The sequence below is a fragment of the Mustela erminea genome, chromosome 3 (assembly GCF_009829155.1).
Source record: "Mustela erminea isolate mMusErm1 chromosome 3, mMusErm1.Pri, whole genome shotgun sequence".
NCBI lineage: Eukaryota > Metazoa > Chordata > Mammalia > Carnivora > Mustelidae > Mustela > Mustela erminea.
The window spans coordinates 58,824,366-58,844,690 of record NC_045616.1 but is presented as its reverse complement, the minus strand read 5'-3'; the positions used below and the strand labels follow the sequence as shown (position 1 = coordinate 58,844,690).

At 43.2% G+C, this 20,325-nt stretch overlaps 1 protein-coding gene across 2 annotated transcripts in view; it reads left to right on the top strand.

The window, feature by feature from the left end:
• Positions 1–20,325, top strand: part of RASGRF2 (Ras protein specific guanine nucleotide releasing factor 2) — a 251,133-nt gene that overhangs the window by 64,770 nt on the left and 166,038 nt on the right. For both annotated transcript variants that reach the window (XM_032335831.1, XM_032335830.1), the window contains exon 2: positions 8,467–8,573. In XM_032335831.1, the coding sequence (XP_032191722.1) occupies positions 8,467–8,573 (107 nt within the window). The remainder of the gene's footprint in view (positions 1–8,466; positions 8,574–20,325) is intronic.

Sequence of the window (20,325 nt, the reverse complement as noted above, 5' to 3'; positions counted from 1 at the left end):
AGTATGACTCTTCTTAATTACCAGGTACCCAGTGTGCTGGCTAATAATTTTCATACATCCTTTTCTTCTTTCCCCCATGCACTTTTATCTGAGAAGAACAGTGGGAAGAAAGGAACACTTGAATTGCCCAGATTTGTGGATCTGGACCAAGTCCAGCGTCCTAGGCAGACTTGAGAAGACTGGTTCCCAAGTGCAATCTGGCAGTGCCACCCTCACAGCAATGACACGATGAGCTTCATGCCTTTAAGGGCGCTTTGATATATATGATTGCATTTGATCTTTACCTTGGGGGTTAGTAGGACAAGTGGCCTTGTCCTCACCTTGGCCCTAGAACAACCTGAGCACAGAAGCTTAACGCAGTTCGTCCCTTGTCTCTAGAGGCAAGAGGAAAAACCTGATGTCCCACCTTGTAGCCTGGGGCTCTTTCTTCCGACTGGCACTGCGCCCTCAGATGCTGGGGTATATCTGTGAAGTTGGCTTGCACTGGAGGGAATATACCCATGGCAATGCCTCTGAATCTCAGAGTTAAAAAGGAAGTGAGCCAACAGGGAGGGGGAAAGCCTTCAGCATCTTAGATCTTTGTTTCTAAGAACACCTGGAGGAGGTAGTTGGATGATTTGACATATGTTTTAACAATGAAGAGCTTCACTATGAAAAGATAAGAGTCTGTAAAGTAGTTGGGAAGTCAGCCTCCTTTAATACACACAGACTCTTCTTTGGAGCTGAAAGTGCCTGTGGGGTAGAGCTGTGGTAAAGAAATGATCCCAGGAGATAAAAACCATCATTAAGACAGGAGAGTGAAATGTTTTCTCTCCTAGTTACCACTGGAGCTGGGTCAAGGGCATAAAGCTTTACACTGCTCTTCAGTTAGTGCCCCACCAACTGGCACAATGGTGAGCAGATGCCGTGGGCAGAGCGGTACCTTACAAGTGACATTTCAATGACAGGAGTACCAGGGAGTGACAATTTGAGGAGAATGGTATTGGGATTCTTGAAGTGTGTCCCCCTTTTTCTGTGTCCAGCTAACCGTTATCTTCCACGTGTCTTCTGTCTCAGTCACACTAGGGCTGTGGCCGTGCAGCAGATTTAGAGGGATCCGCCTGTGCCTCTAGGGCTCTGGGATGGGCTACTTTTCTCTTCAAAGGGCCAGTTGTATGTCGGGAAAACATCGTTTGGAGTTACTGGGCATGCCAAAGATAGCTCAGTTGAACCGTGAAGCTGAGCTCCTCAGAGCTCCTCAGAGTCAAAATGAGGAGTATAGAGCACATAGGGCTCAACTGCTTGGGTATAACAGATGTTTCAGATGTATTTCATCTCCACTCTACAAGCAGTTACAGAAAGAATGAGAAAGCAGGAGGTAATGAATGACAGGAAGAACAATAGGACCGCATCCTTTATTTTCACTTTGGAGATGGACCTAAGACGCTCTCCACAGCTTTCTCTCTGTTTCCTGAAATACTTGGAGTCTCCCCTTTGTCTGGGATGGATGGCCGTCGCAATCCAGGAGAGTGATGGGGAGAAACACACGCTGGGCTGCAAAGGGTCACTGAATAGTGTTGTTCACATTCCCAGGAACTCAGAGGCCAGACCCCAAGTCCTGGTGAGGATGGAGAGCTCCATCCCATGATAGAGCCTTGCTGTGATTCCAGAAGCACTGCCCCAGTCTGCCATCAGGATCCCGAGTTCCATGGGTATAAGTCACCCAGCCAGGGACAATTTGGAAGGCACCCATTCCTTTATCCATCCTGTGTCTGACTTTCAGGGTCAGGCTACTGGGAGACCCAGAGGAGAAGACCACCATGGGTTCCTGTGGGGCATGTCCCATCCCTCCTCCTTGGCAGGGGCAGTGGGAAAAGGATACCAGGAGGATTTTCTGACTCCAGTGGCTGAAGACAGAGGGTCGGTGTTGGTTCTTTTGATCTAAAAGTGAAAGATTTCAAGAATACATGTGGTAATTTAAAATCCTGCAGTACCATCCAAATAATAGGCACAGAACAGCATTTTTAAAAAGAAGTTATTTTTCTGCTATATACTTTTAAAAAACCACAGGAGTTTTTAATCTGCCTGGAACATCACTGATTTGACCAATGTTATTTACTTTCTCTAGATATATAGGTTCTATTATAAAGATGTGAACAGAATTTTTAAACTAGGTGTCTTTATTGTTGATTATATAACTGAATGTGTCCATTGTGACTCCAACAATTTAAAAAAGGAATGAACATAATTTTTTTTTTTTGGCTATATAGCCGTATGTGTTTATTGTGTTTCAAACAATATAGAAATGTAGAAAGGGGAAGTGGTCCCGTAGTCCTGTTCCTCAGCAACAGTCACTGTTAGCTCTAAATTTGCTTCTAACTTGCAGGAGCTTAAGGATGATAGTTTTAAGTGAGCTTGTGTTCTCACATTGGGTTGCATTTGTTCTGTCTGCAAAAACGTATGGCATAAACAGCAGCAAACCTGGTATAATAACAACCAGAAAAATGAAAATTTGTACAAAGCTACAATAGATACCAAAAAGACCCTGAACATTTAAAAGTGTTAGGTCTGTTCATTATGTTCTTTGTGGCATTTTATGGTCATTGTTCGTAAGAGGTAAGAATCTTCCGTGCATCTGCCAACCCATGACATCTGTTCTTTCTGCTCTTCTGAGTATTTGTGAGATCATTATGGGGTTCTGACTAAACATACTTAGGATAAAAAGATCTATTGGTCATTGAAGCAGTCTTTTTAAATCCCTTCTCTGGATGGCCAGTTGGATATAATTATAAGTCATGAAATTTATCATCACCTGTGGCTGAGAGAAACAAATTTGTTAGTTTAATTATACCTCATGTTTCTTTACTCATGATTATTTGTTTATCAGATGATCCTGGGGGCTTCATGTGTGCCTTGCACAGTGCTAGGATGAAGGGTACCCAAGGACCAGGCAGGCAGGAGAGAGACACACACACACGGACAACTCTGAGGTGATGTGAGAAGAGGGCACCCCAGTTGACTGAAACCCAGAGGACAGAGTGACTCCATTTTGCCAGAAAATACCAGGGAAGGATTCTTAGAGGGCCGACATTTCGGTGACATGAGTCATGAAAGTTTGGTAAGAACTTGTAGGTGGAGAAGAGGCTGGGGACGAAACAAGGTGTGTCAAGACAAAGCTATACCAGTAGAGAAGGGAATGAACACTTCTGAGGCACCTACTGTGCAGACACTGCGTATCTGCTAATTTGATGCTGTCAGGTCTGCCTCATTGTCCTCGTTTTGCCCAGGAGGAAGCTCAGGAGAGTTATGTGTTTTGCCCAAGTTCTTGGGTTACCGCCTGGGGAGTCATGGTTCTGCCAGTAGCATGAGGCTGAGGAAAGAGCTTGTCTTCTGGCGGGAGTGATACCTTGGTGTGGCTGGAGTGTGGCCTGCCGTGAAGAAAACAGATGGAAGCGAGGTTAAAGTTGGAGAATGGAACCGATTAGTGAAGGGCATTTTCAGCCTGTGTGAGATTTGCTCGGGATTTGCTAATGTTTGAGAACACTAGTAAGGGTTTGTAAGCAGACATGGGAAGCTTGACTGATTTTTTTTTTTTTTAAGATTTTATTTATTTATTTGACACAGAAGAGAGTTAGCAAGAGAGGGAACACAAGCAGGGGGAGTGAGAGAGGGAGAAGCAGGCCTCCCTTGGAGCAGAGAGCCCGATGCGGGGCTTGATCACAGGACCCTGGGATTGTGACCTGAGTCGAAGGCAGACGCTTAACAGCTGAGCCACTCAGGTGCCCAAGCTTGACTGATATTTTATTTTATTTATTTATTTTTAACTATTTTATTTATTTATTTGTCAGAGATCGCAAGTAGGCAGAGAAGCAGGCAGAGGGAGAGAGAGAGAGAGAGAGAAGCAGGCTCCCCGCTGAGCAAAGAGCCCGATGCGGGGCTCGATCCCAGGACCCTGGGATCATGACCTGACCCGAAGGCAGAGGCTTTAACCCACTGAGCCACCCAGGCGCCCCTTGACTGATATTTTAGAAAGACTCCGGCCACCATGTTTTAGATGGAGGGAGTTGGATAACACTGGAATTGGGGTTACAAGTATAGAAAGTATTTTTCTAAATTTGACCTGACTTTCTCCTTAAGACCACCTCCACTTAGTAAGTGGAGAAAAAAGAAGCTACATTTAGTTGAGAGGAGGAAATTCCGATTGCTCCATGAATGTGGAAAGTCTCTTTCGGTAGTTCATTTTTCCCTCTGCACCCCACTGAGATGGAGTCTCAGTCAATGGGGTCTCACATGGCCTTGAGGGTGTGTGTATGTGTGTTTGTGTCAGAGATTGAGGCAATCTGGTGACTGTGGTCTAGTGGTGGTCTGGCTCTGCCTGGGCCCTCTGTTGGCAACCGTTGCTAAAGTACATGGCTGCTCTAACTTGCAGTCTATTTTCTCCCAGATCAGTCAGGGCCTGGCTGTCTGTATTGCTTACGTGGTCCCACTGTGGCTCTTGCTTGACCTTTATACCCCTTACTTTATCCCACGATAAGTTTTGATAGTGCCCTTCTCTCCATGGTCCTCCACGGTAGTACTTGGGAATGTCCAGACTGCTTAGAAGCTCGTCAGGCTTTGTATAGCTAACCTCAAAACTTGGCCTGCCTGCCTATCTATCTATCTATCATCCATCCATCCATCCATCTATCTATCTATCTCTACCTATCTACCTATCTATATCTGTCTATCTATCTAACACACAACTGCTATGACACCAGTTTTGCCGAGTTACGTGATATGGTCACCACCCATGCAGTCATCACTCTGTGTTGTCATGAGAGTCGGGGGTGGGGTATGAAGACGTTCTGTGAGGTGGCATATCCTCTAGATCCCTAACAGGAACGTGATACAGAAACTCCTTGGCTTTTGGTTTTTGTTAATCAACCTTTTAAACTCCTCACCCTCTTCTAGGATTTTAGCTCTGATTGGGGAAAAGCTGTACCAGATGTGTCTCCATCTCCTGATTTCTCTTTTTACCTCAACCACTTCTCTCCGCCATTCTCCTTGTGTTCCCAACTCACTGGGACTTCTCTAGGTCATCCTGTCCTCCTTTAGGAAGAAACCGTTTAAACTCCCACTTTGGGTTATCATGGTGGCCAGGGTACAAGGAAGGAGTGAGGTCAGCTGTTAAGATAAAGGAATTTCAAATGAATTTCAAACTGTCATATTTGTCACCTGATGGTAGAACGGCTGCAGTAGTCTAGGTGAGGGATAATAAAAGCCAGAAGAGAGTCCTGCGTGTGAGCCTTGGTGAAACCAAATGTGTGGGTGATGACAGGGAGGCACTGAAGATGACTTTGGGGTTCCTAGTTGAGGCAACCATTGGATAAAGATTCACTTGACAGAGAAAAGACAAGAGGAGAAGGAGTCACTGTGAAGGCAGAGGGGAGGAGCAGGAGGTTTGTGGGGTGGGAGGAAGAGAGGGAAGGTAATGATTCAGTTTGGGGTCTGACTGAAATGCTGTCTAGTAGGAGAAATGTGGGGCTGGCGCCTGCGAGAGAATCTGCCTGGAGAAATGGATTTGGGAAACAGGTGAGAATATCTAGGAAGAAAAGGAAGAGAGACTCACTCGTCCTTGTAAATGCTAAATTTAAAGACATCAACAAGGTCATCCCTGTTTTAATTCTTCCTTGTATTTCACAATGACCCAGTACTTTGGGACCTCTCCTCCAGGTTCCCTGCAGCGGGACACCTCTGAGGTCACAGGGTACTGACAAGGGTGTCTGCTGCTACTTCTGATGCCCAAAGGGACCTTTAAAGTGCCAGACCTGATGCCTAGATCCATGGTATACTAAGTTCATATCAGAGTGAGGCAAGAATAGTCCACACAAAGAAAACTTTGATGAGTGGTTAAAAATAAATAATCTGCAGGTGCGTGCAGAGGCACTGTCTAATTTTTCGTAACTGAGCTGAGTTTGTTAAGAGAAATCTCGGGAATGTGACATGTACCTCTCAAAACCATCATCGTTATGCCTGAGACATGGTCTAACCTTTGGGCGTCCTCTGCTAATATAATTGCCTCGCTGTCTTTGAGAGGTGGCTTCTAATTGGGTTTCACAGTAGCCGTTGCTGTCGAAGTGCAGGTTGCAGCCTTTCAATGGGTTGGGCCGGGTCATTAAGCATTTCCTCTCCCTGGACTGGACAGCTGAGCCTGGACAGGAGCCAGCAGTTACTGAAATGCCATTACTCAGAGGCCTGACCTTTAAGACACTGACTTGTTATGTCATCGAGGTTCGACTTCTCTCCTCTCAAATTTAAATGGAGCTTTATTGCATACAGTGCTAAACTCAATTCTTCTCACTCTCCGTGGCCTTTCCATAAGGTTATTTCCCCCTGGTTCCTAGCATTTAGTCCTCTGGCTGGACAAGGGGTTTAAGAACTAAAGACAGCTTGCCATTTACGAGGCTTGGGACCGTCCGTGGGAAGTGTGGTAGATTATCGCACGGGCACGACTCAGAGTCCTCCGAGGATTGATGATTGACGTACAGGTAACCTGAGGAGAAGTCTCTTAGCCAGTTTTCTTCTTTTTGGTAAAAATGTGCTGAAAATTCTTTCTTTTCCTCAAGTTCTTATTTTTATTCCAGTTGGTTAACATACAGTGTTCTCTTAGTTTGGGGTGTGCACTATAGTGACTCAGCACTTCCGTACATCATCCTGCGCTCATCACAGCAAGTGCCCTCCGTCACCCCCATCCCCTGTGTCCCGCATCCTCCCACTGGCCTCCTGCTCTTGGAACCATCGGCTTGTTCACTGTCAGTAAGAGACTGTTTCTTGCTTTGTCTCTCTCGCTCTTTTCCCTTGTGCTGGAAATTCTTATCTCTAGGATAATTGTTCTGAAGGTTTTTAATTCATTTGAAGAAAATGAGTACATAACGGTCACCCTGAAGAAACAAGACCTTGAGCGGGCGTGGGTGGGAAGGGGGGACCACAGAAGGAACTCCGTGTTCGGCTCTGGCTCTCCTTAGAGTAGCTCTGTAGCCAGTCCTCTTTATGCTCCAGGAAGACGTCCTGGGCTGGTCCAGTATATTTTCTGATCATTCTTGTGCAATACACAGCTGTCCAGTCACCTTTCCTTTCCAGACAGTCTCAGTTTGGTGATTAATGTGTCCGGCCTCAAATAGGCTGGTGTAAAGTGAAAACTTCTTCCCTGGTGCAGATTTCAGATTCAGTTTGTCACATTCTACCAAAAGTAAAAACTACTGCTATTTCTAGTGAAGTACATTGAAATTATAGATTAATTTACTTCTCAGAGGTGATAAACACATTTCCTTATTCTTGGTCTTCAGTTACTTGTATTTGTTATTGCAAAGGCTGTTTTCAAAATGAAGCTTTGTGGGATGCCCGAGTGGCTTAGTCTTGGGTGTCTGCCTTCGGCTCAAGTCATGATCCCAGGGTCCTGGGGTTGAGTCCCGCATCAGGCTCCCTGCTTGGTGGGAAGCCTGCTTCTCCCTCTCCCTCTCCCCCTGCTTGTGTTCCCCTCTCTCACTTTGTCTCTCTCTGTCAAATAAATTAATAAAATCTTTTAAAAAATTAAAAAAAACCAACAAAATGAAGTTCTGTGTTTGTTGATATTATTATGCCAAAGTGCAATAAATTTTTGTGTATTGATTTTTGTATTTAACTATTTGGTTCAATGTTCTTATTTTAATAGCTTTTCAGTGAACTCTTGATACAGACAATTATATGAGCTGTGAAAATGGTGTTTTTTCCTTGCTTTCCATTTCTTGTGCCTTTTCCCCTTTATTTTTCTATATTGCCCTCCAGGCAGAATTAGTAAATAGAAGTGTCAGTGACTGCCATCGTTTTCTAATTTTTGATTTTAGAAGTGTTGCTCGTTTTTTCCAACAACAAATTTTATTTATTTATTTGAGAGAGAATGAGAGCAAGAGTGAGAGAGGGAGGCAGAGAGAACCCTCACAAGCCCGGTGGTGGGGGGCGGGGTAAGGGCGGTGGGCAGAGGAAGCAGTGGACTTGGAGCAAGGAGCCGGACTCGGGACTTCATCTCAGGACCCTGGGATCATGACCTGAGCCAAAGGCAGATGCTTCACCGACTGTGCCACCCATGCATCCCAGGAGGGTTGCTTGTAAGAATACGCCAATAGGTAGAATATTTATAGTAAATTTTTTTATGGATATCCTTTATTACAGTTAGAAATTTCAGTAAGGAATTTTAATCATGCATCTGCATAGAGTCTTATCCAATATCTTTTCTGTATCTAGTGAGGTGTTGTGGGCTGACTCTTACAGAAGGGTGTTAAGATGCAACCTATTGTATCTTCCAGGTGCAGAGTCATTGCTAAGTGGACTGGGGTGACACTACATTTTGAAACATGATTGATACAGTGTGGATGAATTTTTTAAACATATACCCTTTGTAGGGAAATACTGTATTATGCGGTCATGCTTGAAAAGTAAATCTAAAGTTTGTTTGTTTGTTTTTCTCTCTAGTATTACTTTACCGTTCTTTTTGGCCATGAGGGTCAGAAACCTCTGGAGCTGCGCTGTGAGGAGGAGCAGGACGGTAAAGAGTGGATGGAGGCCATTCACCAAGCCAGGTAGGGACTCACGTCCTCTGTGTGACGCTGGGTTGGCTGGGTCTCTCCCACTGAGGTTTTCACTGTTGGCTGTAGTTCTGGAAGAACTGGCAATTCTAAGATGGATTTCCCGTTGGTATCTCCTTTTTAGTGATGTGTGAAATGATACTTTGAGCTTTCTATGGCTATATTCTAGCCAAAGATGAAAAGTAATAAATATATAAAAATAATAATAATACAAACTATGGAAAGAACCTAGATGTCCATCAACAAATGAATGGATCAAGAAGAGGTGGTATATATACACAATGGAATACTATGCAGCCATCGAAAGAAATGAAATCTTGCCATTCGCGACGACGTGGATGGAACTAGAGGGTATTATGCTTAGTGAAGTGAGTCAGTTGTAGAAAGACAACTATCATATGAGCTCCCTGATATGAGGAAGTGCAGATGCGACATGGGAGGTTTGGGGGGTAGGAAAAGAAAAAATGAAAGAAGGTGGGATTGGGAGGGAGACAAACCATAAAAGACTCAATCTCAAAAAACAGACTGAGGGTTGCTGGGGAGAGTGAGGAGGGGAGAGGGTGGCGGGGATATGAACATTGGGGAGGGTATGTGCTATGATGAGTGCTGTGAAATGTGTAAACCTGACGAGTCACAGACCTGTACCCCTGGGGATAAAAACACATTATATGTTTATTTAAAAATTTAAAAAATAATAATAATAATAATAATGGGTCACTTTTGTGGATTGTTCCTGTATGACAGGAGCCCTTCTAAGCGCTTCTCAATGAAGGCATTTATTCAATGTATTGATTTGCTTATCCTCTCAATAATCTGGGGTTGGGTCTTATAATTACCCCCTTTTACAGAGAAGGAAAATGAAGCTGGGAAGGTTGGTTTGCTTGTCTGAGGTCGCACAGCTGGTAAGTGGCAGAGCTGGGATACAGACCCAGCCAAGCCCATGTTTGTAAACCCTGCCCCGGGGCAGCCTGGTTATCAAGAGCGGTGATGCTGACTCGATCTGGGGAGATAGGAGAGTATGATTTTATTTCCTCCCAAGAAATACCAGGAAGGTAGAAAGAACTTACTTGGCCGCAAACAAGAACAAGACATCTGAGAGTCAGGCAGCTCCCTCTCTCATTTTTCATATTCATTTCTGAAGTCCAGCCCATTTTTGCTTCTCATAGCTCCCAGGCTCACTGCTTTCCTGTCTGTCTCTCCTTCATCTAGTCTCTGGACACTCTGTAAGTCCCTGCTTCTATCCCCGCTGCTTCCGGGGCAAGACTCCAGCTGGGGCCTATCTGCTTTTCCTTCCCCTGACATGCCCCCTGCTTCTCCTAAGTGCCCTGCCATGCCTCTACCGCCCCGGTCCCTGAAACTGTCCCTCACAAGTAGCCCTCACAGGCCCCTTCTCCAGATTGCTGCAACTCTTGCTTTACCACATGTAGAATATTTAACGGTTTAGCACAATTTACAGGCTTTTTTTTTTAATTCTTTTTTTTTTTTTTTTTTTTTTTTTACATATTTCCTACGTGTGATTTATGTTTCCTGAGCTGGATTGCATGCACCTTGAGAGTGAAGAGGAGGTGGCTTCATTTCTGAACAAAGCACAGTGCTAATTATGTAGCTGGTGACCAAGAACTATTTTCAGACTTTAAAGAGGATAGGGCATTTGTTCTGAGTTTAGATTCTCGAATCCTTAAGATTTTTTTCTCTCCTGTTTTCCCCACCTCTCTTTTTCTCTTCTACTACTTTATATTGACCACCTACCGCCTCTGTGTCAGGCAGCATGCTGAGTACTTTCCATATGTTGTTTATTCCTCACAGCTACCCACTTTACAGATGAGAAAACAGAGGCTCGTGATTATTAAGCAGACTGGCCAACATCTATCATGAAGTTGTTAAGCTGCAGAGCTGGCCTTCACACCCAGATCAGTCTGACTCCAGAGCCTTTTAACCAGTGTTTTGGGTTGTACCTGTCTTCATTCTCTTCTTTTTCTCTTCAGTCGTCTCCTTTTCTATTCAAAGATGCAAAGAGGCTAATATAAAGTCAGGGTTGAGAGTAGAAGATATTATCTGCAAAATATTTCAGTTCTTTTTCTTTCCTCCCCTTCAAAATATTTCTTTGAGAGGCACAGGATTGGCGACCAAATGCTGCTCTCTGAGGGCGCCCCTGGGGTAGCTTGTCCACACCATGATCCTGGCACACGGTTCAGCTGTCTTTTCTGTCATTGTTTCTGTCTGACGGCTTTGCTCCAGACTTTACTGTAATGACAATGACTTACTATAGAAAGAAGGTCAGGTCTTCAGAGGTGAAGGAAGTATCAAGTTGGCAAGGTAGAACTCTTGGGTTCTTTCTAGACACAATCTCTGTGTAATTCTTTCTTACCTGGGAATTAAAATGAAGTATGTAACTTAAAACATGTGTCTTTGCTCCCCAACCCCCTGCCCTTTTTCATTCCAGAAAGGTGAGATACTATTAGTAACCTAAATACGTTACTTTTGTAGTTGCCAAGCAAATACTGGGACAGACCAAGTAAAGAGTATGTATTACTCCAAAAATGGTTCAATTTTAAGTTTTTCTTTTTTTCCTATACCATGAGAGCTTTGTCATGTATGTGGGTAAGGGTCAGTATTTGGGGTTGATTGACATATGATCAATTAGGGCACTTGTGGTCTTGTCAGGAGACAGACTTTAGAAACTGCTTTAGTGGTTTAGGTGACCAAATGGTCAAAATTCTCTTCTCTTGTGGATATGAAGATTTAGTTAAGAATTGATTTTTTAAAAAATTTTCATTCATTGGATTTGCTTTTCCTTTGATTTGAGGCCCAGAACTGGGTTCTTTGATGACTTCTTTTAAATCAGACTGCTTTATACTTGAGTTCTTATATTTGACTTTTTGCACTGAGATGCTTCTTCAATCTTGTTGTTTTGTAAATCAGGGAAGATGACAACTTTTTCCTTTAACTTTGAGTGTTTGGTGTGAACGTGGTTCTGTAAAAGTCATTTTGACTGTTCATACATGTGCAGAGCCAGAAAGTTGATGAAAATGACTCACAGAAAGACTTTGTCAGCCAGTGTCGCTTGGCATTGGGCTAGTTACACAACCAATCAGTTGACTAAAAATTTCACCTTTCGAGGACAGTCTGATGGCGTTAATTTGGTGCCACTGCTTTTTAAATAGAAAATGCTCAGTAATTATGGTTTTACTTTTTTTAAAAAACTCTTTTTAAAAGTCTGAGCTGTTGGTTAACTGATGAATATTTTAGCCTGAGACCAGGTCTTTTCTGAGTATCCTGCCGACCCTTCTCCTGGTCTCTGCTCAGAGAAACCCTTCTGCTCAGAACCCTTCTCCTGGTTTCTGCTCTTTTCCTGAGATGTCTTCTCAGTACTGTCCTGGGCATGCTGCCTTCATGTGCCATGCAAATCACATTCTTGCCGCTGATTTTTACACCTCCGAGCTGAAGCTACTTGCTCTAGCTGGCCTTCAGAGGATCTCTGGGTCGTTTTCTGGGATGCTGAGTTGCATGTTCTCTCCCTTTGATGGGGCCCAAGGAAAAATCTTTTTGGAAATTATATTCTCATTTCAAAGTTCTGACTGGGTCCAGAAAGCTTGTTTTACAGTTTTTCTTGAAGTTGGCCAATACTACATTTCTAAAACACTGGCACATTTCTACTACCGTTCCATCACTTATTACTGGCACCAGTTCATGGGAAGCTGCTAGCAGTCTTATTTTTGTCTGGATGAGGAGAGGCCAGAGCATTTTAATAGCATGGAAGTTCTATGCTTATTCCATAAGTGGTTTGGTAGTTGAGTATGGGACTCCGGATAGTCCTAATAACCTGATTTTTCTTGTTGTTGTTGTGGTCTTAGTCATGTCTGTCTACTGTGGCTGATTTACTCATTGACATTAGGACAGTCAAAAACAATGACTCAGTTAATTGTGAGTCCTTAGGGCTCATTGGCTGAAAAGACAGCATCCACAGCAAGTTTTCTCCACTTGTCTTCTGCTGGAACGCTGTCCAAGCAAAGCTTCAGCAGTGGTTATGGCCTGGAAGAGGATTTAGGTATGCGCAGAGGTACCAAAGCTCTTCCTGTTCTGGTTGAAGCGTAAGACCCAAAGGACCTGGTCTGTGACAGTTGAGAAAGGAGAAGTGGAAAGTATTCCAGAGTTGGGGTGGAGGATAGACCTCCTCTAGGACTTTGTGACTACCTGCATGTGGGCAGTATTTTACATCAGGAGGTTATCCAACACATCTCTCAGGCCCCTAGTGTGGAGAATGTCACTTCCTGGGAGAAGAAATGATGGATGAGAGCAGGTTTGTGGGGCAGAGATGATGAGCGCTGGGCGGGAAGGGCCTCTGTGGGGAGTTGGAGGGTTTGCTTGCCTGGAAGTGGTGCCGAGGAGCCCTTCTAATGGCTCTCCTTGCCTTTGCCATGTAATATATGAGAAAATGAGTATTAGAAGTTACTAGAGAAGTGAGGTGTGTCCTGAGGGGAAAGGGGGAAAGCTGGCTTTGGGTTTCTACCAAAGCTGAAGTTAGGGGAGGACTTCTGAAAAGTTGGAGATGTAGAGAATATTAGGCCTGGTACAGCGCACCATGGAATGTCCACGTCTTTTTCTTTTTTCTCCCTGGAAAGGTATGGCTTATGCTTTCAGTGTTTAGGACTGTTCTACTGTATCTTTTGCCTGCTTTCTATTTTTTCCAACTTTAATTCTGTTCAGACCCCCCCCCAGTCTATGTTTATCTGTAGTCCTTTTGATTACATGTACATGAGGCAGCCTGTAGTTCATTCTTTCTGCCCAACCTCCTTAGTCCGTTCTTCCCTCCCCCACAACATACACAATCACAAATACACACACTCACCCCAACATAGTAACTGCACCAAACACCTAGTGCCTGTACCTCATCCTTTTGCCTTGGAGAGAGGCTTGATTTAGTGTGCAGTGTGCAATATAAAATCTGTCCAACAATAAAGGCCACACCGTGTATCACATCATCCCCATAAAACCAGCTCTTTAGAGAATGTCCATGGAGATATCCCCTACATATCAGAAAAAAAGTGATTACACAGAAAAGCTGAAAGTGATTCGTGTATCACAGGGAAATGACAGGACTAGAAAAACAGAAATGGGCTATAATGTTATAGCCTCAAGCAATCCCAAAGCCATATTTTGTATTCTTCTCTTGTAAGACTATCACTACTTTAAAGCTCAAGATGTGGATTTTGTTCACTTGAGATATATATATATATATATATATATATATATATATATATTTTAACCAAGAAGTTAGTCGCGCCTTTGCCTCCAGATTTGACATAATCAAAGAGACTTCAACACTTTTTTCTTTCTTAGAACCTGGGAAGCACAGCAGGAGAGAAAAGGGATGATATGTCTGTGGACAATGAAAGATTTCACTTGATGAGATTGGAGAAGTTGTTTCTGTAGGGAAAAGTTGGGCTTTGAATTGCTTTATTTTCAGCCCCTTGTTAATACTGTCACCTGTCCGTTCTCTTTCCCACACCTCGCAGTGCTTTTGCTTCTGCTGACCCCTCAGTGGGAGCTCCCTCTGCACCCACAGCCTGGGTGCTCTGTCCATCTGCATGCGCCCTTCGGCCCGCCTGCGGGGGGCGCCACCGCCATGGGCTCTCACCATTCTGAGAACCTGTGCTTTTTTGAGGCAAATTTAGCCCTGAGCCTCTGTGCTCACTTGCCTCGGACTCCCTTGCTCCATCATTGATTCCCTGGCCCTCCTAAACTTCCCCTCTGTTTACCAACCCCTCTTGGGCTTTTTTTTTTTTTTTTCCCCTTGGGCTTTGATTCCCCATGAATCTCTCCCACCTTGAAAGAAAGCATTAAAATCCCTCCCTTGGCCCGGCTCCCTCCTCTAGCTGCCCACTCCGGCTGTGCAGCCCTGCTTTTGGAAGAAGCAGTTGGGTGGTTCTCCCTCGCACACAGCGCAGGGCTCCTGCTCCCTTTTCAGCCCTTTATGTTGGGTTTTTGTCCCTACCCCAGGGAAGCTGCTGTCTCCTGAGTCAACAATGACTTTCCAAAGTGTTTTTTTCCTTATGTAATTCCAACTTTCCAGTTATATTTAATAGCTTTTAATAGTACAAGTAGTACATAAATCCAAGCTCTCTAAAAAAAGAAAAAGAAAATTCAAACAATGAAAAGGAGAGAGAGTGAAAAGTTATAGTTTCCATTCATAGCTCATCCTTCCCCGTCCCCACTCCCCAAACCCACTTACTTTCTCCAAGGTATTTACTGGTAACAACCCTCTGCTCAGTTTTTCTATACATTTGCATATCTGTTAGATAAATAAGAAAAGATAGATAAGATAGCTATGTAGATTATCTGAACACTTTTTACTGACTAGTCACATTAGTTTCAGCCTTCCTTTTGATGTAGGAAGGACCTTAGGGGTCAAAGTCAAGGGCCAGGAAGGAATTCTTGGGACGTCTTTGGTGCAAAAAGTGGTTTTATTAAAAATAAGCTTGGGGATAGGCCCCATGGGCAGAAAAAGCTTACTGGGGTCTTGAGGAGTTGCTTATTATATACTTTCAAGTTGGGAGGGGGTTAGGGATAGCCTAAATCTCTAAGGAATTTTGGAAGCAAGGTTTCCAGGACCTTGTTGGGAAAAGGTCATTTATCACCATCTATTAAAACCTCCATCATGTGATATAATACCATATGTGGAAAACCCAAAAGATTCCACTCCAAATCTGCTGGAACTTGTATAGGAATTCAGTAAAGTGTCAGGATATAAAGTCAGTGCACAAAAATTAGTTGCATTTCTTTACACCAACAACAGGACAGAAGAAAGAGAAATTAAGGAGTCAATTCCATTTACAATTGCACCCAAAACCATAAGATACTTAGGAATAAACCTAAACAAAGAGGCAAATAATCTATACTCAGAAAACTATAAAGTACTCATGAAAGAAATTGAGGAAGACACAAAGAAATGGAAAAATGTTCCATGCTCATGGATTGGAAGAACAAATATTGTGAAAATGTCTATGCTACCCAAAGCGATCTACACATTTAATGTAATTCATAACAAAATACCAACCATTTTTTTTTCAAAGAAATGGAACAAATAATCCTAGAATTTAGATGGAACCAGAAAATACCTCGAATAGCCAGAGGAATATTGAAAAAGAAAGCCAAAGTTGGTGGCATCACAATTCCAGACTTCAAGCTCTATTACAAAGCTGTCATCATCAAGACAGCATGGTACTGGCACAAAAACAGATACATAGATCAATGGAACAGAATAGAGAGCCCAGAAATAGACCTTCAACCCAATGGCCAACTAATCTTCGACAAAGTAGGAAAGAATGTCCAATGGAAACAAGACAGTCAACAAATGGTGTTGGGAAAATTGGACAGCCACATGCAGAAAAATGAAACTGGACCATTTCCTTACACCACACATGAAAATAGGCTCAAAATGGATGAAGGACCTCAATGTGAGAAAGGAATCCATCAAAATCCTTGAGGAGAACACAGGCAACAACCTCTTCGACTTCAGCCACAGCAACTTCTTCCTAGGAACATCGCCAAAGGCAAGGGAAGCAAGGGCAAAAATAAACTATTGGGACTTCATTGAGATCTAAAGCTTTTGCACAGCAAAGGAAACAGTTAACAAAACCAAAAGACAACTGACAGAATGGGAGAAGATATTTGCAAACGACATATCAGATAAAGGGGCTAGTATCCAAAATCTATAAAGAACTTACCAAACTCAACACCCAAAGAACAAATAATCCAAGAAATGGGCAGAGGACATGAACGGACATTTCTGCAAAGAAGACATCCAGGTGGCCAAAAGACACATGAAGAAGTGCTCCACATCACTTGGTATCAGGGAAGTACAGATGAAAACCACAATGAGATACCACCGCACACCAGTCAGAATGGCTAAAATCAACAAGTCAGGAAATGACAGATGCTGGCGAGGGTGCGGAGAAAGGGGAACCCTCCTACACTGTTGGTGGGAATGCAAGCTGGTGCAACCACTCTGGAAAACAGCATGGAGGTTCCTCAAAAAGTTGAAAATAGAGCTACCCCTATCCTATGACCCAGCAATTGCATTACTGGATATTTACCCTAAAGATACAAATGTAGTGATCCAAAGGTCATGTGCACCCGAATGTTTATGGCAGCAATGTCCACAATAGCCAAACTATGGAAAGAACCTAGATGTCCATCAACAGATGAATGAATAAAGAAGATGTGGTATACATATACAATGAATACTATGCAGCCATCAAAAGAAATGAAATCTTGCCATTTGTGATAACGTGAATGGAATTAGAGCGAAATAAGTGAACTAGAGTGAAATAAGTCAATCAGAGAAAGACGACTATGATATGATCTCCCTGATATGAGGAAGTGGAGATGCAAAATGGGGGGGGTTGGGGGTAGGAAATGAATAAATGAAACAAGATGGGATTGGGATGGAGACTAACCGTAAGGCTCTTAATCTCACAAAACAAACTGAGTGTTGCTGGGGGAAGGGGGGTCGGGAGAGGGTGGCGGGGTTATGGACATTGGGGAGGGTTTGTGGTATGGTGAGTGCTGTGAAGTGTGTAAACCTGGCGATTCACTGACCTGTAACTCTGGGGCTAATAATACATTATATGTTAATAAAAAAATTTAAAAATTAAAAAAAAAAAAAAACCTCTATCATGAGACCTTTCAGATGTATATTGGTAGGCCATATGTTTGGGGGATGATTGCCAACTCGTATCTTGGCGGGTAGAGATAAAGGAAGTTGCCAAAAGAGTTTTTTTATATTAAAAGTAGGTTTGCAGAACCTGGTTTTGGGGGGCGGGGTTTGGTTAGGATTGCCTTTTGCAAAAACTCATCATCAAGGCAGTGAGTCCCTAGAGGAAGGTCACTCTGCTGTTTGAGGGACTTGTCCGTGGGCTTGTAGGTAGTAAGGAAATGTATTAATTTCTCTTTTGCGTTTGTTTCCCACATCACTTTTACACTAACTTGGAGGTTGTTTTTTTTTTTTTTTTAAATATCAGTGTACAGAGACCCAAATCTTCTCTTGGAATTTTCTTTCCTTTTGCTTCTACAACATCACTCATTCCTGATTCTTCTTCTACTCCTTCGATCATTTTGATGAAGTTCTAGAACATAGGTGAGATTTGGTGGGGTGAGGTTCAGAGCCGATGAACAAGAAAGAATTCTTGAGACATCTTTGGTGCAAAATGGTGGTTTATTAAAGCAAGGGGACAGGACCCACAGGCAGGAAGAGCTGTTGCCCCGGGGATGTAAGGAGTGGTCTATTCTATACTTGGAAGTTGGGGAGGGGTTAGGGATGGCGTAAGTCTCTAAGGAATTTTGGGAGCAAGGTTTCTAGGACCTTGAGGGGCTAGCTATTGTCTGGGGAAAAGGTTATTCATTATCAGTAATAAAACCTTCTTGTGAGACCCTTTAGATGTCTATCAGTGGGCCATATGCTTGGGAATGATTGTCAACTATCTTGGAGGTTTAGAGATAAAGTTTCCTAAAGGAATTGTTCAAGTAGCCTTCCAGGATCCTGGTTGAGGGTAAGGGGGTCGGTCAGGCTAGGATTGTCCTTTGCCCTTATCCCAGCCTTAAGGTGGGGGTAGTTGAGTCCCTAGAGGAAAGTCACTCTGCCTGTTTTAAGGGCTTGTCAGTAGGTAAGGAAATTTAATAATTTTTCTTCTGCCTCTGTTTCCCACATCAATTTCTTCTCCTCCTCTTTCACTGCCCCTTGTGTTCTATCTCTTTCTTTAATGTCCCTGCTCTGGCCTTTGCACTTTTCTCTCCTCACCTGGCCTCCCCTGCCAAGGCTTCTGGCAGGTGCTGGAGTCACCCTTCCCTGGGCTCTCGTGACACCAGATTCTGTGCCAGGCGCACCACGGACCCTTTTCATTCAACACTCACACAGCCCATGAAGTCGGTGGTACCATCTCCACAGAGTCTAGGGTCTTAGAGGATGAAATAACCTCCTGAAGGCCGCTGGCCTACTAAGTGTCAAGGCTGACGTTCAAATCCAGGCCCGGCTAACCCCGGTGCCCGTGTCCCTATCAGCGAGATGAACCACCTCTATTATGTGTAGAGTCACCTTTGTCTACTGGTGTATCTATATATCCTCTCCCCTTGGGTGCTCAGAGTTACGTGATACTTCATAAGTCCAAAGCCAAACTCATATTTTTCTCCATGTCCCCTTCTTTGTACGACGGTATAGTCTTCTGTACACATCCACTCAGTTACTCAAGCCGGCACCATCCTGCACCCTCTGCCCTCACAGCCCACTTCCATTCAGGTGCTTGGAGATTTGAGCCCTGGAACATCTGGTCTTTATTCCTCTCTGTGTCAGTGGTAGTTGCCTGGCTTACTGTGTAGCCACCTCACCTGTCTCTCTTCGAAGTTTGCCTCCTAATCCCTCTTCCCCAGGGCACCAGAGTGCCCTTTCTGAAAAGAACATCTGCTCTTGGAAGAACTCCAGGGTCTCTCTTAGCTGTTTTGGTTATTATCTTCCATTTATTTCTTACTAGAGAAAATTTTAACCACACAGAAGGATAGAGAGAATCGTATAATGATTTTTCATGTTGCTTTTCAGAAAAAAAACCTGTATTCATTCGACTGATACTCTTTCTATCCCCAAACTTGGGATTCAGTGATCCAGTCCCAGTGAGACCTGTCCCGAGCAGACCTTTGTGAACCTCTCACACCACGCTGCCCCTGTGTCCTGGGTTGTAGCTGTAGTACCACACCCAGGGATTCGAATGTGCTGGCACGGCCCCTTCAGTCTGACTAACAATCTTGTCCTTCAGGACTCAGCTCTCAATCATCTGCATCACCTTCCCTGGTCCTCTTCCTCCCCCTTGTAGAGAGGACCAGCCATTCCCTTCTTGGGCTCCCACTGCAACCCCTTCTTTCTTTTCAAGTCCCTGCATATAATTGCATTGATTTGTTTATGTCTGTTTCTCTCTGTCAGCCTTCACTGCAAATCTGTACTGCTCACCTCTTATCTCCTGCTCCTGGCACAGTGACAAATTGCTTTTCAGAAATGTATGTACCAATTTAATCTCCCTCCACTAGGACGTGAAAAAGCTTGAATCATTTTTTTAAACATCTGTATTATGTCATTGGGTGAAAAATCGTATTTTGGTGTAATGAGCATTTTCCTTATTAGGGAAACTATTTTTTGCTATTCTTAATATTTGTCTATGTTCTCTGTATGAATTGTCATCTCATGTCCACTGCTCATTTTTTTCTATTGGTGTCCTTCTTATCAGTTTATGAGCTCTGTGTATGATAAAGATATTACCTTCTTGTATTTGTTGTAAATTCCCTTGAATCATTTTTTCATCTTGTTCTTATAATATGGCATTTTTTTTGACAGAAAGAGTTTTTGAATTATAATCCAGTACAAATACTACTTTTGGTGGGGAGGTTGTTCTATTGCTTTAAAAAAAAAAGATATTTAAAAAATTGAGATATAATTCACATACCATAAAACCCACCATTTTAAATCATACAATTTAATGGGTTTTAGTATACTCACCAGGTTGTGTAAACATCACCATTATCTAATTCTAGAACATTTTTAATACCTGCAAAAAAAAAACCCATACCTGTTAACATTCACTCCCTACTCCCCATTTTCCCTACCCTAGCCAACCGCTGACTTATCTTCTGTGTGTACGGATTTGTTCATTTTGGACATTTCTTTTTTAAGATTTTATTTGTTTATTTGACAGAGAAAGAGAGA